The 26,559-nt window shown below is 42.1% G+C and overlaps 1 protein-coding gene across 1 annotated transcript in view; it reads left to right on the forward strand.

Annotated features, from left to right (window-relative positions):
• MKLN1 (muskelin 1) overlaps positions 1-26,559 on the forward strand; it is a 376,139-nt gene that overhangs the window by 14,540 nt on the left and 335,040 nt on the right. The window contains exon 2 of the mRNA XM_031012932.3: positions 15,075-15,196. Coding sequence (XP_030868792.1) covers positions 15,168-15,196 — 29 coding nt within the window. The 5' untranslated portion in view covers positions 15,075-15,167. The remainder of the gene's footprint in view (positions 1-15,074; positions 15,197-26,559) is intronic.

Genomic DNA, 26,559 nt, shown 5'->3' on the forward strand with positions numbered 1-26,559 from the left:
ATAGTATGTGTCTACCACTGTGTCCTGCCTCTTCTGAATCAATTAAATGACTGACTTAAAGCCCTGGTGCTCCAGGTTCCAACTATGTGGCTTTGATTAACCACATAGAAGTCTCCTCTGGGAAGGTATTTAGATCAGGTTGTGGGTTTGGGATCACAGATCAGGAAAAGACATTGTGAACTGGTATAAGCAAGACGTTGAGTATTTTTGTTTTTGTTTGCTTATTTAAAAAATGACAAGGAATGGTCCGAATAAGTAACCAGGGAACAAGGGAGCCAAAAGCCAGAAACATTGCCAGAATAAATTCAGGGAAGAGTTGGAGCTGTGGTCTGTTTCTACTAGGTCTGTGGAACTCATGTTGAAGAAGGAATTTAGAAAACCTATAGATCAGTTGACTGTGGAGGAAATTGTTCCAACCATATATGAGCAGGCCCCTAGACACTGTGATGTGTCCAAGTGGTCCATATGCAGCTTGAACATAAAGAGAAGGGACCGAAGTATCGCCTCTGATTTAAAAAAAAAAAAAAAGGAAAAACATGTGGCCAAGAAGAATGGAATGCATTTCAGATGGATTAAAGAATTAACTGTGAAAAGTGACCCATATAATAGGGGTGATATGTGCTGAAAAGATGAAAGTAGTGTAAGCATTTTTTGACCTTGGAGTGGTAAAGGCCTTCATGAGCAAAAAAGCAATGGTTTATGGTTTATCAAAGAAAAGCATTGTACTTGAGAGGCTGAAGCAGGAGAATCACTTGAGTCCAGGAGTTTGAATCCAGCCTGGGCAACATAGCAAGACTTTGTCTCTAAAAAAGAAGAAAGAAAGGAAAACATTGATATATTTCATTGCTTAGAACTTTTAGCTTATGTAGATAAGACAGTAGCACAAACAAAATGAAAAGATACATGAGAAATTCTAGATTTCTTTTTCATAGGGTCTTGTTCTGTTGCCTAGGCTGGAATGCAGTGGCACATTCATAGCTCACTGTAACCTTGAACTCCTGGGCTCAAGCAATCCTTCCAGGTAGCTAGGACAACAGGTGTGTGCCACCATGTCTGGATATTTTTTTTTAGAGATGGGGCGTCCCTATGTTGCCCAGCCTGGTCTCGAACTCCTGGACTCACGTGATCCTTTCCCTTCAGCCTCCGGAGTAGTTAGGACTACACGTGTGTGCCACCTCACCTATTTTTTTTTTTTTTTTTTGGTAGAGACAGGATCTTGCTCTGTTGCCCAAGCTAGAGATTCTAGGACTTTATGTATACGACAAGCGGTAGTGTCTTTAACATACAAACAACTCATACACTTACAAGAAAAAGACAAGATCTCAAAAGAAGAACGGGTAAAGAACAACAAAAGGCAAAAAGGAAAAAAAGGAATTCAACTGGTCAATGAAAATGAAAATGGTCCAGTTTCATTATTAATTAATGAAAATGCAAATCAAAGTAAAACCCAGATGCCTTTGTGCCTAGCAAATTGTAAGAACTTTAAAATGATATCTTACATGGATAAAGAGTCAGGGAAATAAGCACTCTCATACCACATTGGGAATATAAATTGGTATAAACCTTCTGAGAGCAATTTGGTATTGTGTGTTAAAAACCTTAACATACACAAACCACTTATTTTAACACAGCAATTTCACCTTTAAGACTTCATCCTAAGAAAATAACTACAGGTACTAAGAAAATTTAATGTAGAAGAATATTTAGTGTAGCATTCTTTATAATATTAAATACTTAGAGATAACAAATGTCCAAAAAGAATTATTGCATAAATTTTGTGTATTCCCATGATGAAATCTATGTATCCAATAAAAAGCAGGTTATGGAAGATATCATGACATCAGAAAAAGTTGGTCATTTATTATTTATTATTTAAAGACAGGGTCTCTCTCTGTCACCCAGGCTGGAGTGCAGTGGCCTGATCATAGCTCACTGCAGCCTTGACCTCCTGGGCTCAAGTGATCCTCCTGACTCAGCCTCTGAATTAGCTAGGACTACAAGAATGTGCCACCATACCCTGTGAATTTTTTAAAACTTTTTTTAGAGACAAGGTCTTGCTATGTTGTCCAGATTGGTCTCGAACTCCCAGCCTCAAGGGATCATCCTGCCTCGGCCTCCCAAAGTGCTGAGATTACAGGTGTGAGCCACCATGCCCAGCTAGGTCATTCATTTTTAAACATATTTTCTCAGAAAAAAAGAAAGACTGACCACAGAAAAATATTAACAGTGGCAATATTGTGGTAGTGGATTTATAATTGATTTTATTTTATGGGTGTGATTTCTATAGTTAAGTTCACTTCGATGGACATGCGTGTTCTTATAGTCTGGATAAAGAAGAAATGTAAGATGAAATGGGAGCCAAGATGAATGATGAAAGGATACATTTAAATTAGACAAAATTTAAATTTAGATGAGATTCAAATTTAAATGAGCTTCAAATCTTCTGATCCATACAAACTGTATCTAGGGATACAAAAGGAACTTCCAGGTATGATGATAGACATGCTATGAGGAATCGCTGAGGATAGAACAAATACCATATGCCTAGGGTTGGGCAACTATGCCAGTTTTTAAAAGGGAAAATGGTGGATTCCAGAACCTACAGCCTGATAAGCTTAGTTTGGTTAGGGAAAGAAAGTTGGTATCAACGAGAGCCAACCTGGGTTCACTTAAGTACTTCCAAACCACTCTCATTTCCTTATCTTCCATGTGCTTTAAGTCATGTAATCCTCATGCCAGACCTCTAAGGTAGATATTACTACCATTACCCCCATTTCACAGAAGTGGAGCCTGAGGTCATAAATGTCAAGTGATTTGCCCAAGATCCTCTAGCTGGTTTAGTTTTTTCTGTCGATAATGTTAATACATAAGAAGATGACAGACATATTTGTCATACCTGTCATTGGACACAGGTTTTCAAGGGATACTGGTGAACAATATAACGGACCATGGAACAGTATTATTCAGTATTATTAGTAGATGAAATGTTTTATTATTACATTTATTACTAATGTATTATTAGTAGATAAAATGATTACACACACAAATGTGGATTGGATGAGATGGCTCATGCCTAAAATCCAAGCACTTTGAGATAGACTGAGGCAAGTGGATTGCTTGAGTCCAGGAGTCCTAAGACCAGCCTGGACAACATAGTAAGACCTGTCACTACAAACAATACAAAAATTAGCTGGGTATGGTGGCATGCAAGTAGCCTCCCAGCTACTTGGGAGGCTGAGGTGGGAGGATTGCTTGATTCCAGGAAGTTGAAGCTGCAGTGAGCTATAATCATGCCATTGCACTCCAGCCTGGGCAACAGAGGGAGACCCTGTCTCAAAAAAAAAAAAAAAAGGTTGGGTGTGGTGGCTCACACCTGTAATCTCGGGACTTTGGGAAGCCAAGGTGGGAGGATCGCTTGAGCTCAAGAGTTTGAGACCAGTCTGGGAAATATAGTGAGACCTCACCTCTACTTAAATAAATAAATAAATAAATAAATAAATAAATAAATAAATAAAATTTAGCTGAGCCTGGTGGTGTGCACCTGTATTGCCAGCTACTCGGGAGGCTGAGGAGGGAGTATCACTTGAGCCCAGGAGTTCAAGGCTGCAGTGAGCTATGATCATGCAACTGCATCCAGCCTGGGCGATAAAGCAAGACTGTGTCTCAAATTAAAAAGTGCAGATTAATAGGACATTGCTTACCTGGAGTTTTCTAAGCGGTAATAATAACACCACTTCCCAAGTACTTATGTGCAAGGTTCTATGCAAAAACGCTTTTCATTCATCACCTCAGTTAATCTTCCCCAGCAGCTGGAGAAACAGGTATTGTTATCCCCATTTTACAGATGAGCAAACCAAGGCTCAGGATGGTTTATGAACTTCTTTGTAATCACCAGATAGCTCGTGATTAGAAGAGCTCAGATTCGGTCACAGAAAGTCTGGTTTCAGAAGCCATATGCTTAACTATTATACTAAAGTATCTTCTTTTGGTTATTGGCTCCCGTTATGCTCAAATTTTTTTACTAAAAGAAAGATGTATTAATCTTGAGGAATGACTTAAAAGGCATACTTCTGCTAAGGAATCAAAGTTGAGAGAATCAAAGAAAAGGGAGGCAAGAAAACCAACATTTATTGAGAACTTACGTCAGGTATTATACTGCCCTGGTTTCAGACTCAGGACCACTTCGCAGTGCAGGTAGGATTAGCTCTATTTTCACTGATAAGCAGATTGAGACTCAGAGAGATCACATGACATGTTCTAGGTCACTGGGCTATGTAATAAAACCAGAATTCGAATACAGATCTGTCTGACTCCTAAACCTTTCCACTTTTTACTACTGGCTCATGAAAAGCCAATGTAAAAATACATAATAGTGGGAAAAAGTGTAAAATCTTGCAATTGGCTTTTAAAAGTCAATTGTGTAAATGTTAGATTTGGAAGACATAGTATATCAACATTTCAAGTGCAAAAGATCTCAAGATTTGAGTTGATCATAAAACACCATGAGTCAGCAGTGTGGCTGTGAGAACACTCGTACAATCTCAGGTGGCATTCACAGAAGCACTGTGTCCTGGAAAAGGGAAAGAATGTGCCTACTGGTTTCTAAGTGCTTATACCAGATGGAGAGAATTGTGATTAATTCTGAGTGCCACATTTTAAAAGGGACTTTGACAGACTAGGGTATGGTTATCCAGAGGAGAGCAGCCAACTGGTAACAAAAGACACACACACATACATACATATATCCATACATAACGACTGGATTATTTCACAGAGGTGAAATGATTGGGAAAGCCCCAGAGGTGGCTGGAAACCATTCTCAGTTAGCTGGAGGGCTGTCGTATGGAAAAAAGTCTTCTCATACTTGTGTGGCTCCAGAGGACAACGCTGTGTTTGGAAGGAGGTAGATTTGGGCCAATAAATGAAAAACCAAAGGCTGGGCTCGGTGGCTCACACCTGTAATCCCAGCACTTTGGGAGGCCAAGGCCGGTGGATCACAAGGTCAGGAGATCAAGACCGGACTGTCCTGGCCAACACGGTGAAACCCCATCTCTACCAAAAATACAAAAATTAGCCGGGCGTGGTGGCAGTGCCTGTAATCCCAGTTACTCATGAGGCTGAGGCAGGAGAATCGCTTAAACCCAGGAGGCGGAGGTTGCAGTGGGCCAAGATCAAGCCACTGCACTCTAGCCTGGGTGACAGAGTGAGACTCTGTCTCAAAAAAAAAAAAAAGAAAGAAAGAAAGAAAGAAAGAAAAACCAGAGCATGACTGTGCCTTGCATATATTTTTAGGCCCCGAAGTACCAAGCCCAATGCTTTAGACATCACAGGCACTCAACAAATATATATTGAATGGAATTGATGTGTTGCTGTACAAAAGCCCAACCAGCTGTCTTGTGGGGTAGCAGGCTCACTAGAGATTTTGAGCAGAAGCTAGATGGCCACTTGTACTCAGGACTCCCATTCCATAAAATAATTCCTACTCCTTGCCCAATTCCACCTTCTTTCCAGCCTTACCTGCTTCCCTCCTGGCCAACTTCAAAGACGAGTCTTCACTCAAGCCACTCCAGGCTGACTTCTTTTTTATTTTTTATTTTAATTTTAATTTTTTTCTTTCTTTCTTTTTTTTTTTTTTGAGATGGAGTCTCACTATGTCTCCCAGGCTGGAGTGCAGTGGCGTGATCTCGGCTTACTGCAACCTCTGCTCCCAGGTTCAAGCCATTCTCCTGCCTCAGCCTCCTGAGTAGCTGGGATTACAGGCACCTGCCACCATGCCCGGCTACTTTTTGTATTTTTAGTAGAGATGGGGTTTCACCATGTTAGCCAGGATGGTCTCAATCTCCTGACCTCGTGATCCGCCCGCCTCGGCCTCCCAAAGTGCTGGGATTATAGGCGTGAGCCACCGCGCCCAGCCTCTATTTTTAATTTTTTTTATAGATGGGGTCTCACTATGTTGACCAGGCTGGTCTCAAACCCTGGGCTCAAGTGATCCTCTTGCCTCAGCCTTCCAAACTGCTGGGATTATAGGCATAAGCCACTACACCCGGCCCAGGTTGACTTCTTTTTTTTTTTTTTTAATTGGTTTGTTTGTTTTTTTTTTTTTTGAGACGAAGTTTCGCTCTTGTCGCCCAGGCTGGAGCACAATGGTGCAATCTCGGCTCACTGCAACCTCTGCCTCCCAGGTTCAAGCGATTTTCCTTCCTCAGCCTCCCGAGCAGCTGGGATTACAGGCACCTGCCACCAAGCCTGGCTAGATTTTGTATTTTTAGTGGAGACAGGGTTTCACCATGTTGGCCAGTCTGGTCTTGAACTCCTGACCTCAGTTGATCCACCTGCCTCGGCCTCCCAAAGTGCTGGGATTACAGGCATGAGCCAACGCGCCCGGCCAGCTGACTTTTAATTCTCTAGAAACTGTGCTCATCAGGTCTTCTAATTACTAAGCCTTATCTTATACCTGGTCTGACCCCAGAGAGAGCTGTTGATCATTTTCTCTGGGAAGGTCTCATGTCTCTTTCCTTGCAGACCTCTCTCTGTCCCACTCTCATGCCCCATCTTTTCTCCTTTCCAGTCTATTGCCAGGGTCCTTCTCCACTGACAGCTGCCTCAGGCTTTTTTTCAGTGTTCTTTGCTTGGTCCTTTTCATTGTTTGTCTGCCCCCAAGATATCCTATTTATTACGAGGACTGAGCTACTGATGGGCCCGGACTCCTGAACCTGTGCATTCAGTCCAGACCTCTCTCCTGATCTGCAGACCTGTCATTCATTTGCACTGGATATCCCACAATTACTGTGAGCTTCATATCCTGTTCAGCATCCCCTCTGCACTTGCTCTCCTTCCCGCCTTTAGCTTCGTCAGTGTCATTGCACTTCAACCTCGGCCCGTCTCTCCTGCTCCCAAACCTCTATCTAATTGATAATTGTGTCCTCAGTGCTACTTCTAAATCCCCCTTGGACTTGTTACTACCCTTCACCCCACTGCTGCTATGGTGACTCAGACCTTAATCCCTTCTTTAGACTATTACAGTAGTCTTCTAATTGGCTTTGTTGGCTCAGTCTTCATCCTGCCACTAAAGTTTTTAATTTTTTAAAATATGAATGAGCACATCTTTCCACTCTTTAAGAAATGCTGATAGTTACTGTCTTCAGTATCAAGTCCAGATTCCCTAGCTGTAATCAAGGTTCCTCGCAATATAGCCACAACATACCTTAGCATTGATTTCTAGCCCACATCAGACTTCTCTCTTTTCTTGGAACAGTTTTCCCTCTCCACACCTTTGTGCCTGTTTTCATCCTATTCCTCTTACAAAAAAGCCACTCTTCTCTCCTTGCCAACTCATCTCCTCCTTCAGTGGTTCTAGGAAAAGAATCCACTTCCTATTTCTTGTTTTTTGTTTGTTTTGAGATAGCGTCTTGCTCTGTCGCCCAGGCTGGAGTGCAGCAGAGCGATCTCGGCTCATTGCTACCTGCGTCTCCCAGGTTCAAGTGATTCTTCCGCCTCAGCCTCCTGAGTAGCTGGGACTACAGGTGCCCACCACCACGCCCGGCTAATTTTTGTATTTTTAGTAGAGACGGGGTTTCACCATGCTGGCCAGGCTGGTCTCAAACTCCTGACCTCAGGTGATCTGCCCTCCTCCTCCCAAAGTGCTGGTATTACAGGCATGAGCCACTGCGCCTGGCCTCTCTTCCACTTCCGTGTCAGGAGTTTAGGGACGCATCAGAGTGAGAAATACGGTATTTAAGGCAATGGACTGGATTGACAATTGCAGAGGGACAAGCCCAATGGGGCTGCCAATGTTCAGACATTGGGAAGGGCCCAGCCAAAGAGACTGGGAGGGAACAATGAGGTAGGAGGGAACCTAGTGAGGTGTGATGGAAGATAAGGGTAGAAAGTGTTTTATCAGAAGGGGTGAACATTGTGCCAAGAGGCTGCTGAGAGGAGGAGTAAGATGAAGACTGTGAATTTGGATTTGATGTCATGGAGGTCATTGTGAGCTTCATCGGTGTGTTTTCAGTGGAGTAATAGGGGCAAAAGGCTGACTGGATTGGCTTCAAGAGATAGGCAGAAATGACGAAGTAGATGCTTGTTGAATGGGTAAAAGTCAGATAAATGAAGAAATAATGTCTTCGAGAGGATCCCATGATCGATCATGAACCAAAATAGATAAATGAGTTATTCTGAGTCTCTGAAAAACTCCGGAGTAGAAACAATGATGTGATTTCAGGGTGCAAAGCTTTGTGTACGTGACAAGGGAATTCAGGTGGGATTACTCAGGCAGTAGGGTGAGTCTAGGGAGGGCTGTTTATGAGTTCTGTTGTGCTTGCAATTTTATCTCCTCCTGGCCTCAGTTCATGAAGGCCTTCATGCAAGACTTCTCAGAGGGGGGCCTCAGGGAAGAGCTGTCCCTGCAGGGACTTGGGTGTAGGATTTTGAGAGATTATTTTCAAACACCTCTTGCCGGCATGTGGGGTTCCTGAGAATAAGCCTTTCAGGCTGACTTCCGCCCTTTTTGGGGAGTGAGCAGCACCAAGTCTGCCTGGTCAGGAAGAGGTGAATGTGGAAAACCTGATCCATCCAACATAGTGTATTTGAAAATGCTGTACTTCAAAATGTTTCTCTATAAAAATGTTATATTGAAATAATAATGGAGATGGACCAAGTGGTCGCCTAGATTTGATGAATAAGCAGGCTGTTTATAGCAGTTCGCCACTGGAGTACAACAGTAATGAAGTATGAAGAATACAAACCTGGGTAGACCAGACCCAGACTTTGATTTTGTGTTGTTCCCTGAGTCATTTTCCTCAAATGGTCAAAGCTTCAAAAGGCACTTTGGTACCGATTCCATATAGAATGTGTTTTTACTTACATGACTGGGGACAATACATTTCCCTTCATAGAAGCATTTTTGGGGATGTCCAGGGCCCAGACTGTGAAACAGAACCAGCCATAAAGTAACTGAACAACTCCTGTTGTACCACATGTCCTGCCGTTCTCCAAATGCATTGTCTGCTCTTATTTGTTGGTGTCTTTGCCCACGCTGTTCCCTGGAACACCCAAATGCCCTTCGTCCTGGCATGCTTAGCTCTGGGAGGACCTTCTGCAGGAGGCCTTCCTCACCCACTCATACAAAGACAGAGCCCCAAACCACATTTGCGTGTAGTTCATTCGCCACACCTACCACAGTCAACTTCAGTGGTTTTCTCTTCTGGCTTTCCCATTGGACTGTGAGTTTCTTGAAGCCTGTGACTTTGTCTTAATTCTGGGGTTCCTAGGTTATTTTTTTGCATGCCACCACACCCAGCTACGGGGTCTCCCTGTGTTGCCTAGGCTGGTCTTGAACTCCTGGGCTTAAGTGATCCACCCACCTCGGCCTTCCAAAATGCAGGGGTTACAGGTGCGAGCCATCACACTTGGCCCTTGATCCTATTTCTATCCTGTGCATCTAGAATAGCGCCTGTACAGTTTGAGCACATTATTGTGTTTGTTGAATAGTTGCGTGAAGGCTGGAGAGTGTGGATGAATGAATATATAAAAAGATCAGAAAAATGTTACCCCCCAAATTGAAGCTAATAAAAAGAAAAGAGTGTCAATGACTTTACATATATGCAGAATTTGTACCTATAATGGTTTTTTCCACATCCAGTTGAGACAAGATTATTGCAACGTAATGTGTATAGAAAGGGGAGTGATCCATCCTGTGACTTGTACTGTGTGTGGCACAAGATTGTGGAATCATGCTGATGAACATCAGAGTTGGGTAGTAGGAGTTGATTGGTTTAATTCTAGATTTGTGAGAGAGATGTGATCTGTGAACATGAACTTTTTTTGTTTTGTTTTGGTTTTGTTTTTGTTTTTTGAGATGGAGTCTTGCTCTGTTGCTGAGGCTGGAGTGCAATGGCGCAATCTCGGCTCACTGCAACCTCCACCTCCTGGGTTCACGCAATTTTCCTACCTCAGCCTCCCAAGTAGCTGGGATTACGTGCGTGCGCCACCATACCCGGCTGATTTTTGTATTTTTAGTAGAGATGGGGTTTCACCATGTTGGCCAGGCTGGTCTTGAACTCCTGACCTCAGGTGATCCACCTGCCTAGGCCTCCCAAAGTGCTGGGATTACAGGCGTGAGCCACTGCACCCGGCCAGAACACATGAACATTTTGGTCCTTGTCTTGTCTTTTCTTTCTTTCTTTCCTTTTTTTTTTTTTTTTTTTTTGACAGAGTTTTGCTCTTGTTGCCCAGGCTGGAGTGCAATGGCATGATCTCGGCTCACCGCAACCTCCGCCTCCCGGATTCAAGTGATTCTCCTGCCTCAGTCTCATGAGTAGCTGGGATTAAAGGCATGTGCCACCACGCCCAGCTAATTTTGTATTTTTAGTAGAGACAAGGTTTCTCCATATTGGTCAGGCTGGTCTCAAACTCCAAACCTCAGGTGATCTACCCACCTCCGCCTCTGCCTCCCAAAGTGCTGGGATTACAGGTGTGAGCCACTGCGCCTGGCCAGAACACATGAACATTTTGGTCCTTGTTATTTCTTTTAAGCAAAATATTTTTTCCTTTAAAATTGGAGCACAAGGTACACCTTAATAAATATGTTTATTTGAAGCATCATTTCCTTATTCATGGTTTTTAAATTTTTCATAAAAAATTTTAAAAATAAACCAGCCGTAACACCTCTGAAGTGGAAGTTACACTGAACCAGTCATTTCATTTCCAGGTGCCTTGGTCTCTTTCATGCATAATTTGTAAAATGATAATAGCCCTTACTAGTATTTACATTGTAAAAGTGTTGTTACTGTAAATTAGATAGTCTAAAATGGGTTATGATGCCTTCTTTGAAAGACAAGCATTACACACAAATGAGGTATTATTATTTAGTTTTGCCTTTTCAAGCTCGTTAAATGAGAATTAGATGAAAACTCTGCTTTAAGCAATATTCAGCGGGTAAGTGACTATTGACTTGAGTGAAATGAAAAAAAAAATCTTCAGCTGAAAACTCAGTTTGTACAGCCTAGCCTATCTGTGCACGGGCAGAAATAGTGTATTTATATGTGATGTTTACCAATGTTCTTTATCTCCTCTCTGTGCTATAATCACAAACTGAAGACAGTTAAGCCTTTCAGTTCAGTCATTGTATGCGTCTTGGAAAACCTAAGTCATCTGGAATGATTACAACTTAGAAATAATGTTTCCACGAATCAAGTCATGCTGCTAGCTTTCTTACTGATTTAGGGCCTAAATTAACTGTGCCAGGCCTTCACTTCCACTCCTGGTTCTTAGGATGGGGGACTTATTCCTGCAGTGTTTCAGGTTAGTTACCACTAAGGCCTATGTGCACCTCATTATCACCCCCAACCAGGCCCAGGGCTTTCCTATCTTCTTCCTGGAATACAGGGATAGGATGGCAGGAGAAGGGGTGTTTGGAAATACGATTTGAGGAATTGTGGATATCAGAAATTTCATGGGAAGGTCTGAGGTCTGAAACAGTACCCTGGGAGGATTCAGGGTAACAGAGAGCCGGTGGTGAGGGACCCATCCTTACAGCATCATTGTGGCCTCTGTGTGGTCTATTGGCTCTAACACATTTTTGGCCCCTGCTCTTGGACTCCCCCCGTCCCTCCCCTCTCATTCAAACCCCTTCTGGTGTCCATCCATTAGGCCTTGACTCACCTTCGCTCCCCAGGGCCAACCTTCAGCATTGCTTGCAGTTATAGTCATCTGCTTTCCACCTGACCCATTTATTTTGGCTTCTGGATTTTGCTCCTAGAGAGGCCCCCTGCTTGGATAGCTGCCTGGCCAGCTGCAGAGCCAGCTGTTTGTTCCAGACTCCAAGGTGACTACACTCCTCTCCTCTCCCTCTGACTGGTCCTGATACATGGGCTGTGACAAGAAGTGAGAGATAGTGACAGTGTGACAATTGTGTCAGAACAGATTCATCCCTCTGTAGGTCATCTCAGCAGTGGACTGCTCAGAGTTCAGGTACACATTCATGCTTCACAGTGGGCCATGGACCAGGAAGTCTGTGTGGACCTCAGAGGCCTAGGGACAGGGGCGGGTACAGAAGAAGAGTTAGGAGGAGGACACAAAAGGCTAATTTGGTTTGCTCTGCAGTTTTGGCCAAGACCAGTACTGGTTTTTGGGCTACTGTTCAACAGACAGGCCATGTCCTTCAAGAGCATTGGCATGAGGTCAGCTGAGCTGACATGCAGGTGGTAAGGGACCTCAGAGATCCTCTGAGGTGAGCCTAATGGTGGCCCACCTTCCTTGCCCTTGGAAAGAAATTTAGGGATTATGTCTTCCACTTTTAAGGCAAACTTTTTGAAACAGGTGTCTGCATCCATTGGTTCCATTTACTCTTCAACTCACTCTGACCTGACTGCTGCCTCCCCGGACCCTGCTCTCTGCCAAACTGGTCAGATATCTCCATGGTACTCACCTGTGGGTGCTTCTTAGTCTTTTTCTTGCTCGATCTCTTGATAGCATTTGCCTTTGTGGACCACAACCTACTCCTTGAAACATGCTTTTCCCTTGTTCTCTGGATACCTCACAATTCTTTTTTCCCTACCTCGCTGGCTACACCTTCTCACTCTTTTTTTCAGGGGTCCTTTCTCTGCTCATGTCATATAGCTTGGATATTTGTGCCCTCCAAACCTCATGTTGAAATTTCATCCCCAGCGTTGGAGGTGGGGCCTGGTGGGAGGTGTTTGGATCATGGGGGTGGATCCCTCATGAATGGCTTGGTGCCTTTCTTGCTGTGATGAGTGAGTTCTCGCTCTATTAGTTCACATGAACACTGATGTTCAAAAGAGCAACACCTCCTCTTCTCACTCTTGCTCTCTCTCTGGCCATGTCATGTGACATGCCTGGTCCCCTTCACCTTCTGCCGTGAGTAAAAGCTTCCTGAGATCTTGCCAGAAGCAGATATGACTGCCATGCTTCTTATACAGCTTGCAGAACTGTGAGCCAAATAAACCTTTTTTCTTTAGAAATTACCCAGCTTCGGGCATTCCTTTTAAGCAACACAGAATGAACTAACACACCATCCTTTTTGTTTTGTTTTGTTTTCTGAGACAGAGTCTCGCTTTGTCGCCCAGGCTGGAGGGCAGTGGCACGATCTTGGCTCACTGCAATCTCCGCCTCCCAGGTTCAAGCAATTCTTCTGCCTCAGCCTCCCGAGTAGCTGGGACTACAGGCGCGTGCCACCATGCCTGGCTAATTTTTTTGTCTGTATTTTTAGTAGAGATGGGGCTTCACCGTGTTAGCCAGGATGGTCTCCATCTCCTGATCTCGTGATCCACCCACCTTGGCCTCCCAAAGTGCTGGGATTACAGGCGTGAGCCACTGTACCTGGCCTACACCATCCTTTATTTAAGCTTTGGTGTTATTCTGTCTTCTCTCTTTTTCTCTGCTCCTACACACCCTCCCAGGGCATCTCATTCATCGCTGTGAAGTCTCTTGTCTGTCATGTATAGATGACTCCTAAATGGATATCCTCCGATTTCTAGATCAAACTGCTTGCTGTTGCTCTGAATGTTCCCCAGTCATCACAAAACAAACACGTCGAAGGCTTAACTCAGCACCTTCTCTCCAAAATCTCCTCAATTTCCTCTTCATATTTTTGCCGTCTTAGTGAATGATATCCACTATCCACCAAGTTGTCCAAGTCAAAAACCTGATCTCCAGTCCGGACTTTGCCCTCTTCAAAACTCCAACATGTAATCTATCATGACTTTCAGTAGATTCTACCTCCTCGAGAATGTGGCTTGTACATTTCTCCATAATTTGGTGCTGCTCACCTTTCCAGTCTCATCTCTGACCACTCTAAGACTCTCTAAACTACTTTTAGTACTCACATACTCAGCATGCATAATCATTCATGTTCTTTCCAAAATGTACGTATGTTGTGCCCTCCACCCGAAACAGACTTCCCCACCTCTTTATTTGGTTAACTCCTTCACACCTTGTTAGTGTCTGTGTACAAGTCACTAACTTCCAATTTTCCCTAAATCTGGGTTAGGTTACCTCCTAGGGCTCTCAGTACTTATCTCTTCATAACACGCTTCTCTATCACAGCTGACTTTCCTGTTTCTACCTTGCCCTGTCCTGTGAGATTCCTGTAAGTGCTTACGGGGACCTTATTTTTTCTATTCACCTTTGTATTCCTAACACCAACAAAGTATTTGTTACAAAAAACAGATGCTCAAGAAATGAATGAATGTGAATGTCAAAGGTATCATTGTGAAAATATAAATTAAATTTCCGGCTGGGTGTGGTGGCTCACAACAGTAATCCCATCACTTTGGGAGGCCAGGGCAGCAGGGTTGCTGCAGCCCAGGAGTTTGAGACCAGCCTGGGCAACATGGCAAGTCTCTCTCTACAAAAACAAAAAAAAGGCAGGGCACGGTGGCTCACGCCTGTAATCCCAACACTTTGGGAGGTCGAGGTGAGCAGATCACCTGAGGTCAGGAGTTTGAGACCAGCCTGGCCAAAATGGCAAAACCCTGTCTTTACTAAAAATACAAAAAACACATTAGCCAGATGTGGGGGTGTGTGCCTGTAATTCCAGCTACTCGGGGGGCTGAAGCAAGAGAATCGCTTGAATCTGGGAGGCGGAGCTTGCAGTGAGCCAAGATTGCGCCACTGTACTTCAGCCTGGGTGACAGAGCGAGACTCCATTTCAAAAAAAAAAATTAAAATGATAATAATAATTTAAAAAAATTAGGCTGGGCACGGTGGCTCATGCCTGTAATCCCAGCACTTCGGGAGGCCGAGACGGGCGGATCACAAGGTCAGGAGATCGAGATCATCCTGGTTAACACGGTGAAACCTCGTCTCTACTAAAAATACAAAAAATTAGCTGGGCGTGTAGGCGGGCGCCTGTAGTCCCAGTTACTCGGGAGGCTGAGGCAGGAGAATGGCGTGAACCCGGGAAGCGGAGCTTGCGGTGAGCTGAGATCGCCCCACTGCACTCCAGCCTGGGCCACAGAGCAAGACTATGTCTCGAAAACAAAAAAGGAATTGCAAGCAGAGGGCAATTAATAGAGGTAGACTTCACATCTGTCCCTTGTGGGCTTCTTTTCCAGAGTTCCATATCCAGACTCTCAAACCATGTTTTGGGATCATCCAAACATTCCATCCCCCTGACTCCATAAACTATCGGATTCATAACCTGCTCCATGCTTGAAAACATGGGGATTGGAATTCGGTAAGTGTTGACGTTTTAGTTTTTTCTTTCTTTAGTTGTCAAAAAAGTGCTGTACCTGTAGAGTAATGCTTTTCAAATTCTTCTCTCACGAGTCTTCATCAGAAGATGTGACTGGAGTCCTGACTACTCTAGTTGTTTTCACAATGTTTGAATATGCTATGTGTACAAAGAAATGTTGTGAAGTCTTCTGAGGAATTTCATCCTTTCACATTTTCTCCTCTGTTTCATGAGTATTTAAATTCTTTGGCTGGGCGCAGTGGCTCATGCCTGTAATCCCAGCACTTTGGGAGGCCGAGGCAGGCAAATCACGAGGTCCGGAGTTCGAGACCAGCCTGGCTAACATGGTGAAACCCCATCTCTACTAAAAATACAAAAAATTGCTGGGCATGGTGGCAGGTGCCTGTAATTCTGCTACTTGGGAGGTTGAGGCAGGAGAATCGCTTGAACCCAGGAGGCAGAAGTTGCAGCGAGCCAAGATCGTGCCACTGCATGCCAGCCCAGGCGACAGTGTGAGACTCCATCTCAAAAAAAAGAAAACATTCTTCATCATTGCTCTATTGATATTTTCTAAAGTGACTTCACATAGAGAAAAGTGGATTTTTGGCTGGGCACAGTAGCTCATGCGTGTAATCCTAGTGTTTTGGAAGGCCAAGGCAGAAGGATTGCTTGAGGCTGGAAATCCAAGATCAGCCTGGGCAACATAGCAAGACCCCATCTCTACAAAAATTTAAAAATTATCTAGGACTACAGGTGGCATGTGCCTATAGACCCAGCTACTTGGGAGGCTGAGGCAGGAGGATCACTTGAGCCCAGGAGTTCGAGGCTGCAGTGAGCCATGATCACAACACTGCACTCTAGCCTAGGCAACAGAGCAAGACCTTATCTCAAAAAAAAAAAAAAATAAAAATAAAAATAAAAGTGGATTTTGAGAATCAGAAAGACTTGCTGCCCACTCTGGGCCAGTTTAATAATGCAGGACATGCGTAGTTCAACCATACTCCAAAAACAACTCTGTTTTAGCCATACTGCCTATCGTCAACCCCACTCCATCCCCACTGTCAAATTTCTCTAGCTCCATAACTGATTTTGTTTTTCATAACACTTCTTTGTTTGTTGTCTACCTCCCTTCCTAGAATGTAAGCATTATGAGGGCAGGCAATTTTTTTGTTCAGCACTAGATGCTCAGCACTTGGAGTAGTAACTGGTACACAGAAGGCACTCAGTAAATATTTTTTGATTGAATGAATGATGTATTTTAAAAGTTTTTCTTTTGGCCGGGCTCAGTGGCTCACACCTATAATCCCAGCACTTTGGGAGGCTGAGGCGGGCGGATCATGAGGTCAGGAGATCGAGACCATCCTGTGAAACCCCGTCTCTACTAAAAAAAAAATACAAAAAATTAGCCAGGCGTGGTGGTGGGCGCCTGTAGTCCCAGCTACTCGGGAGGCCAAGGAAGGAGAATGGCATGAATCCGGGAGGCAGAACTTGCAGTGAACCAAGATCATGCCACTGCACTCCAGCCTGGGTGACAGAGCGGGACTCTGTCTCAAAAAAAAAAAAAAAAAGTTTTTCTTTTTAATTTTTATACTTTTAAAAATAGAGATGAGGTTTTGCTATGTTACCCAGGCTGGTCTTGAACTCCTGGCCTCAAGCAATCCTCCTGCCTCAACCTCCCAAAGTGCTGGGGTTACAAGTACATTTTTGAGCCACCACACCTGGCCCTTGTGTTTTTTTTTTTTTTTTCTTTTTAAGGAGGCTGATGCGGGCCAGGTACAGTGGCTCACACCTGTAATCTCAGCACTGTGGGAGGGTGAGGTGGGCGGATCACCTGCGATCAGGAGTTCAAGACCAGCCTGACCAACATGGAGAAACCCTGTGTCTACTAAAAATACAAAATTAGCCAGGCGTGGTGGCACACGCCTGTAATCCCAGCTACTCAGGAGGCTGAAGCAGGAGAATCGCTTGAACCCAGTAGGCAGAAGTTGCAGTGAGCCAAGATTGCACCATTGCACTCCAGCCTGGGCAACAGGATTGAAACTCCATCCCCCAACCAACAACAACAACAACAACAACAACAAAAAAGAGGCTAATGCATATTCGGATCTCCAGGGATCTAATGAAAATCTGCTTTTTCCCCGAACACTTATATCGATGACTAAGACAATAACATTGATGGCCTGCCGCACAAATTTACAGATGACACACACTAGAAAGAATTACAAATAGGTTGGAGGATACAATCAGATTCTCTCCCCACCCCCAATCCTGACAAAATGTAATAATGAATCATATCAAACAATATAGAGTTTAATGTGTACCGATATAAAGTACTCAAAGATCCTCGAATTGTACAAGTACTGAGTGGGGGCGAGCTGGCTTACAGCTACACACGGCAGGAAGATTTACAGTCTCCTGTTGATTGTAAGAAGATGAGTCAACACAGTGGGATGTAGCTTTAAAAAAAATCAATCTTTTGTTGTATTAATAGAAATGTAACGTTCAAGAGGGGAACTAGTTCTCTAGTACTCACTGATGATCAGACCACATTTATTGTGTTTTATGAATTCTGGGCTTCAGACATTCAGAGACATTGATCAACAAAGGATTATATGAGAAAAATAAAAATGATAATAAGAAATCTGGTGCACAGAGTTATTCAGAAATAACAAAAAGATCCAAGGTTTTATGTAGGTGTGTAAGGGGGATGATGATAACTAGCATATGTAGCTACCTTTCAAAGTTTGAGGTCTATCCGGCAGAGGAGAGATTTGATCTCTTCTGGGTAATCCCAAATGGCAGATTGAGGGCCAATGAGTGGAGATGTAAGCATGTACATTTCAACCCATTAACATTGGTCAACTGTTAGATTTGCCTAGCAGACAAATGGACAACCACTGGAGGTAGTAAATTCCCTGACCCTGGTGCCCGGAAATGGGGCAGTCATGCCCCATTCACTGGGTACATTTGTGATAGAAGTTCAAACACTGGGGTGAGGAAGTGAGGAGAATAGATTTGTTTATAATAGCAAACACATAGTGAGTCTGTACTGTATGGCAAGCACCATAATACGTGATTAATGAGGTTGTCATTTCTAATACATCAATCCCACTAGCTCATTTTACAGATGAGAAAGTGAGGCTTAGAGGGATTAAGCAATTTGCCCAAGGTCTTACACCTTGGTACAAAGCAGATCTAGGATTTGAACCCAGGCAGTCAGATCCCAAACCTTAATTATTATTCTATGAGGACCCTAAGGTGGGCATGGTGGTACAAGCTTGTAGTCCCAGATACTGGGGAGGCTGAGGCAGGAGAATCACTAGAATACAGGAGTTCAAGACTGCAGTGAGCTATGATCATGCCACTGCACTCCAGCTTGGGCATCAGAGCGAGACATTGTCTCTAAAATAAGTAAATAAAAATAAAAGTAAAGTATAAGGACTTTCACTTCTAGAAAGCCGTTCTTTCCCACCTTGAGATCCTATCACTCTAATGAAATAATCAAACCGAGGAGTTTATCTCAAAGGGTGGATGATTCTATAGTACATAGATTCCCTCTATATGTAATATGCAGGAACTGTATTAGTCTGGCCATTTGCCACTTGGGTATACTGTATGGAGCCCAGCATAGGACTTGGCACACAGTAGGTGCTTGCTAATTATTTATTAAGTGAAAAGAATGAACAAATGCAACAAATACAACATTGGCGGGATCTGAAATGACAGAACCTCAATATATTGTGCCTGAAGAAAAGCACATTTCTGGGTGGTCTACTGAGGACCCTCAGCAAAAGTGATAATCCATCATTCCCGGCAAAGGCCTTGAGAATTCCTGTGCAATTGTTTGAACGATATTCATTTAAACAAATATTTATTGAATACTGGTTCTGTACCAGGTATGTCCAATGTGTGAAGGATGCAGAGGTGAATTGGAGGATGTGCTGTCAGTGGGGGAGAAGACAGGTGGGCAAATCCATACAGTACCTTGTGACAAATGCTATAGCAGTTGCGTGTATGTTTTTTAAGTATGATGGAAGCAAAGAACAGAAAGGAAATGATTCTGCTAGGTTGAAGGAGTCATCTGATATTTGATTATGTTTTATTTATTTATTTACTTTTATTATTATTAATTTTTTTTGAGATAGGGTCTCCCTCTGTTGCCCAGGCTGGAGTGCAATGGCGCAGTCTCAGCAACCTTCATCTCCTGGGTTCAAGCGATTCTTCTCCCTCAGCCTCCCAAGTAGCTGGGATTACAGGCGCCTGCCACCACACCCAGCTAGTTTTTTTTTTTTTTTTTTTTGTATTTTTAGTAGAGAGAGGGTTTCACCATGTCAGGCTAGTCTTGAACTCCTGACCTCAGGTGATCCACCCGCCTCGACCTCCCAAAGGGCTGGGATTATAGGTGTGAGCCACTGCCCCCAGCCGTTGATGATGTCTTAAAAATAGCTTCCACGTGTATGTTACTTGAGTTTATTCAGTCTTCATAAAGACCATGTGAGATTGTGACCTCTTCTTGTACAGAAGATGAAATAGAGTCTTACAGAGCTTAGGTGAGCTCCCCAGGGTCATATAGCTAGTAATAATAATTGCCCACATTGATTGAGTGCTTAGAATATCTGCGACTCTGTTCTAAACCATCTTAAGACATTTAATCTTCTAAGGTAGTTATTGACATCATCACCATTTTACAAATAAGAAACCCAAGTCACAAGATTTAAGAGACTTGCCTACAGTCACATAGCTAGAAAGTGGAAAACCAGGATTTCCGCCCACACAGTCTGACTTTAGCAGGCAGACACTGATCCACTGCACTAAATTGCCTTGTCTGGTTCCCCAAAGAGCTGGAACTGACACACTTGGACTCTGATTCCAAGTTCAGTTCTCTTTCAAGTGACCCTGCTCATTAGCAGATACTGCATCCAAATGAGAAGAAATGGTCATGTGGATACAAGGAGGCTTGTGTAGTTCCTGCATCTGTGGTATGGTGCTGTGGTGGGAGGGCTATGGTGAAGTCTGTAACATGCATGAACTTAAGCACTGACAAGCCTTATGGCACAAGCTTTAGATTTTCTATGTTTTAGGTATTCAGGGTTTTTTCAGGGCAGTCAGAATTTTTTCTTTCGTTTTGTTTTTGAGACAGAGTTTCGCTCTGTTGCCCAGGCTGGAGTGCAGTGGCATAATTATGGGTGACTGTAACCTGGAACTCTTGGGCTCAAGTGATCCTCCCGCCTCAGCTTCTCGAAGAGCTGGGATTACAGGCATGAACTACCACATCTGCAGAATTTGGCCTGTTCTCCAGGCCAGCATCCTAGGCTCTATGGACTACGACTTGTTACTCATAGGAACTAGCCACCAACACTTACCCTGCAGCCTTTTGGCTGGTTTAAATTTTTCTAAAAAGAAGAAGACAAGACATAAAACATTAAGAATGAAACAAGTTAAATTCAATACCTGTATATTAACAGGAATGGAATACCGAAATGGAGAAATAAAGCACATAATTGTTTAAATTGCCCAGCTTTCTCTCCATAATAAAAATTATTGGATTGAAAAACCATTCAGGGATGGACACGGTGACTCATGCCTGTTCTCCCAACACTTTGGGAGGTCAAGGTGGGAGGATCACTTGAGCCCAGGGGTTTGAGACCAGCCTGGGCAACATAGCGAGACCCTGTCTCTGAAAAAATTTAGAATTAGCCAGGCGTGGTGGTGCACAGCTGTAGTCCCAGCTACTTGGGAGGCTGAAGCGGAAGAATCACTTGAACCCCAGGAGGTCAAGGCTGCAGTGAGCCACGATTGTGCAACTATACTCCAGCTTGAGTGACAGGGTGAGACCCAGGCTCCAAAGAAAAAAGAAGAAAAAGAAAAATAGTTCAATCTAATATTATTGTGCCTTAACAGTTAAGTTGGTCTGGCTCTGTGGCAAATCTGAGAAAGAATTGGTTTTTAAAACGAATGAAGGCGTTTCCTTCTTTAATAATTACTACTTATATTAATGTGGACATGACCTATATGATCGAAGATATTGTGTCTTTAAAATGGCCATCTCTCAGAATTTTTTGGAGATTTGGTCATTTTAAAATCAGTCGCAGGCTTGGATTTCTGGGGCAGGTGGTGGGGCAGAAAAGGTCAGTGTTGTTTGGTATTCAACGCAGGTGGGGTTTTGGTATGGCTTGGTTTTTAGCGTTTTGTTTTGCCATTTATGGAGATTTAGTAGATTCAACTGATTATCTTGGCCTTTGTGTTTCTGGATTTCTATTTTCTTGGCTTCAGTTCCTTGGAAACGTTTGTTTTGATGGTGGCAGGAGAGCTGGTTTAGTCATGTTTTATTTTTGTTGTTCCTATTTATTTCTAATATCCTTTACTTCAAGTCCACTTACAAAGTATCATGTAACCTGTCTTTATGTCTCCACAAATGAAATGTTCCTAGTAGCAACTCTAGTGTAACCTTATAGGAATAGTTAATCTGATGCCCAGTTGATGCCCATCGAGATGGTTCTGTAGTATTAGAACAAGGGTATGTTTTGGAAATTTTGTTTGAAATTTATCATGGGATTTAGCATTTAGCAAATGAAATTTCAAGTGTCTGAGATCAACAAGTAGCCATATTCATATAAACATATTTTCCTTTTCATTGCTGAGTCAACAAAAGTTGGAAAGTTATTTTCTCACATATTCCATTCTTCAACTAAACCTGAAGGTAAATTACTTTTAAAAACCACATTCCAAACAAACAGTTTTTCATAAAGCTATGAGTACATGAATAGAGTGGGCCCCACTGGCATTTGGGATGTACATGTAATTAGAACTCTCAGTTTTTCAAACATGTAATTTACTACAGTTGAGGTTTTTAATTCTTAACTTTGAGTCCATTGGGATGAAACAAGTGACCCTTGTTGGAAGTATGTCAAGAATCAACTTTCTCCGGTTGACCTTTAGTTTGCTGGTCATCAAATTAAAACACTGTGTATTCCCAGGCTTGAAGATGTTGGAAGCTTCCTAAGTTTGTTAAAAGATCAAGGCAGAAGGCTAGCGCTGCTTTGCTGCTGTGAAGAACAGACTTCCCTCTTCCTTCTCCTTTAAGTTGGTTTCTGCCTGAGAGAGAGCATGCTCCACCTCAGCTGGCCCCGTCTTTGCTCTGATAGTTGCCTTGTACTTCTTGTTTTCGCAACTAGATAGATGTCTATCATCCTTTGAACTGATTTGACATCCTTTCTAGTACAAGGCTCAGTACTAGGCACCAAGGACTGTTACAAACGCTCTCAATCACCATTGTTCATAACTTAAAAGTGGCAACAAAATCTGGAATAACTCAATGACTGTGTGACCTTGAGCAAGCAACTTAATCTCTCTCTAGAATAATGATTTCAAGCCTGGGCAACATGGCAAAACCCTGTCTCTACAAAAAATACACAAATTAGCTGGGCATGGTGGTATGCACCTGTAGTCCCAGCTACTAAGGAGGCTGAAGTGAAAGGATCCCCTGAGCCCAGGAGGTCAAGACTGCAGTGAGCTATGATGGCACCACTGCACTCCAGCTTGGGTGACAGATCAAGATCCTGTCTCAGACAAACAAACAATAATAAAATAGCTATTTCACAAAGTCATTGTACTAAACACTTGGGATTGCATATGAAAATACTTAGCATGAAGCTTGGAACATAATTGCAAGTGTAGATTGAGTTTATGTGCAGTATATAATAATCCATGGAAACTCAAATGGACAGATGGACCCAAATCAAAATTGTCTGCTTCTAGCCATTTGTTAAATCAAAGCTTCACTTTCAAATGAATAACTAAATCTACCCATGATTTCACTTTAAAGTCTACATTCAGAGCAAAAAAGTGCTTCCATGATAATCTGTTCATAGATTTCATAACAGGAGCTGACGAGGGTTTATTTAGGAGAAAACGTGAACAAGCAGAAGAAGGAAGATTAGATAAATAAAATGTCTTTCAAAATAAATGAAGAAGGGACAATTATCTGATAATAGAACATTCAGATGGTGATATAATTATAAAATAGACTTGTTTTTGTAAGTGGTTTAAAAAATGTTTGTTGACCTTAAAGGAATAACTTTTTCATAATTGAATGACAAATCATGCAGTATCTTGTATTAACTAGTAATAAACTACTAATATCCGTTAACTATATTTTTCTTTAATTGCATCTGCTGTCATGGCCTTACATTTATTTCAGTGATACAGAAAGAGTGATTTGGTTTGATAACTGCCTGTCCTCTCTGCATATCAGAAAATCGGAAGGAGCAGCCTTCCCTCTGACTCACTTAGCTGTGAAAATAGGACTCTGCCAAATTACTGGGAACTAACACTGTAGTAAAACCATAAGAAAATTTTGCTAAGAAACCTTTTCTCATCTGCAAATTACTTGACTGAAACCTGAGGTGCTGGATTTCAGCACAAAGGTGACTTTGGAGGGGAAAGTTTGTGCCAAACTGGATCTGTTGTTTTTGTGTTATGTAAAAAGGAGAAAAAAATGAACTGTTTACTCCTAAGCTATAAATTTAAGATTATCCTATTACACCAAATGACAGAATTTCCAAACCTCAAACCTTACTTTAGAGCTATATTTTCATAAACTATGATCTGTACCCAATCAAAACTAGATGTAATTGAATGTTAAATAATTAGCCTTGCCCAATTATATTTAAAGAGTACTGGACAAAGTTATTTTATTCACTGCATCAGAAGTGAATTATAGTTGAATTGCAAAAATGGCAATACATGTGCAGTATAAAAATATAGAATACAGAGTGGTAAAAAGAAGAAAATAAAAATCACCAAGTCGCCCATAATTCTATCACTCATAGATATCATCATTAAAATTTTGTTTTAAATTTATGCACACATACAAACACACACATGCACACACATACACACAACAGAATATTCACGATATATAAATGCATATTAATGGTTTATTATAGAAAAGTGAAACATAAGGAAAAGTAGACAGAAAGCATAAAGGACCCCATGTCAAGTTGGACCTCATGTCTAGCCCATCAATATCCCATTCCTCTCCCCATCTCATTTTATTTTGAAGCAAGTTCCAGATATTATATTATTTCATCCATAAGTTTTGATATGGCTGGGTGTGGTGGCTCATTCCTATAATCCCAGCACTTTCAGAGGCTGGGGCAGGAGGATCACTTGAGGCCATTAGTTTGAGCCCAGCCTGGTCTACATAGCAAGACTTTGCCTCTACAAAAAATTAAAAAATTAGCTGTGTGTGGTGGTGAGTGCCTATAATCCCAACTACCAGGAGAATAAGGTGGGAGGATCATCTGAGCCCAGGAGCTCAAGACTGCAGTGAGCTACAATTGTGCCACTGTACTCCAGCCTGGGTGACAGACTGAGACCCTGTCTAAAATGTATATATTTCAATATGAATCTTTAAAAGATAAGGACTTGTAAAAAACATAACCATTATCATATCTACATTAACCAATACAATTTTTTAGTAGTATGAAATATTCAGTGTTGGAATTTTTAATTGTCTTACAAATCTTATAACTTACTTTTATTGTTGTTGTTGTTGTTGTTTCTTTTTTCTTTTTTTTTTTTTTTGGAGACGGAGTCTCGCTCTGTCACCCGGGCTGGAGTGCAGTGGCGTGATCTTGGCTCACTGCAACCTCCACCTCCTGGGGTCAAGCGATTCTCCTGCCTTAGCCTCCCGAGTAGCTGAGATTACAGGCACGCTCCACCATGCTCGGCTAATTTTTGTATTTTTAGTACAGACAGGGTTTCACCATGTTGGCCAGGGTGCTCTCGAACTCCTGACCTCATGATCCACCCTGCTCGGCCTCCCAAAGTATAACTTACTTTTGTAGTTTGCTTGTTGAAGCAGGATCCAAATAAGGTTCATGCACTGAAGTTGGTTGATATGTCCCTTAAATCTCTTTTAATTTAAATCCCTTAAATCTCTTTTAATTTCATTTTTTTCCTCATAACTTATTTGTTGCAAAAACCAAGTTGTTCGTCCTGTAGAACTTCCCACAGTCTGGATATTTCTGATTGCATTCCTATGATATAGCTCAACATGTTCCTCTGTACAGGCTTAATCAGATTTATATATATATATGTATATATATTTATTTTTTTTTTTGGCAAGACTGCTTCCTAGGGAGTGGAGTATTTTGCCATTAGGTGGTACATAAAAATCTCTTCTTTTGTGATGTTACCTAGATCCATTAGTTCATTAAGGATTGTAAAAATGGTAATATTTTAATCCTATCATTCCTTAAGTTGATTTTCTGGCATGTGCCAATGGTGTTTGCTTTGTCTTATTTTTAAGTAACTTTTGTTTTCTCTATTGTAATTATAATTTGAACTCATTCATTCAAATGTATTTAATGTGCTTCTGTACATATTATTTATTGTTCTTATTAATGCTTAAATTATCCTCATTCGTCTGTGATAGCATCTTCAAATTGGTTCCTGACATCTTTTGACACAACCCTAGCAGTTTTTGATAGCTTTCCTGCTATTTGGTACAAGATGGCATAGGCTCATCTTGAATATTTCCACATAGTAGAAATTACTTATATTTAAGATGTGAATATATATACATATAATACAAAACCTTAGGGCAGAAACTATTTATGATACCAAAAGAGTAGAAATAACCCCAATGTCTATTAATGGAGGACTGGTTGAATAAACTATGATACCTACACACAATGGAGTCTGTGTAGCTACAAAATGAAAGTAGGTTTTTTTGTTTTTTTTTTTTTTTTTTTTTGAGAAGGAATCTTGCGCTGTTGCCCAGGTTAGAGTGCAGTGGCACTATCTCGGCTCACTGCAACCTCCACCTCCTGGGTTCAAGTGATTCTTCTGCCTCAGCTTCCTGAGTAGCGAGGATTACGGGGCACACCACCATGCCTAGCTAACTTTTGTATTTTTAGTAGAGATGGGGTTTCACCAGGCTGGCCAGGCTGGTCTTGAACTACTGACTTCAGGCAATCTGCCTGCCTTGGCCTCCCAAAGTACTGGGATTATAGGCATGAGCCACTGCACCTGGCCAGAAGTACGATCTTTAAATATATTTATTATGGATTGATCTGTAGGATATATTACAAAAAAATGGGGGGAGAAGTGTGAGTCTACGATGCTACCATACAGGTCAGAAGGGATATATATGTAAATGTATATACATACACGCATATATGCATGCATACACACACATATGTAAATACATTTGCTTATATTAGAAAACAAAGAATAGGAGGATTCACATCACAAAATATTAATAGTAGTTACCTGTAAAAAATGGAGGAAAGAAAGTGGAGGGGATAGGGATAGAAACTAGACTTCTTAGAATTCACCTTGTTTTGTAGATTTGACTT

Source organism: Gorilla gorilla, chromosome 6 (genome assembly GCF_029281585.2).
Source record: "Gorilla gorilla gorilla isolate KB3781 chromosome 6, NHGRI_mGorGor1-v2.1_pri, whole genome shotgun sequence".
In the NCBI taxonomy this organism is placed as follows: domain Eukaryota; kingdom Metazoa; phylum Chordata; class Mammalia; order Primates; family Hominidae; genus Gorilla; species Gorilla gorilla.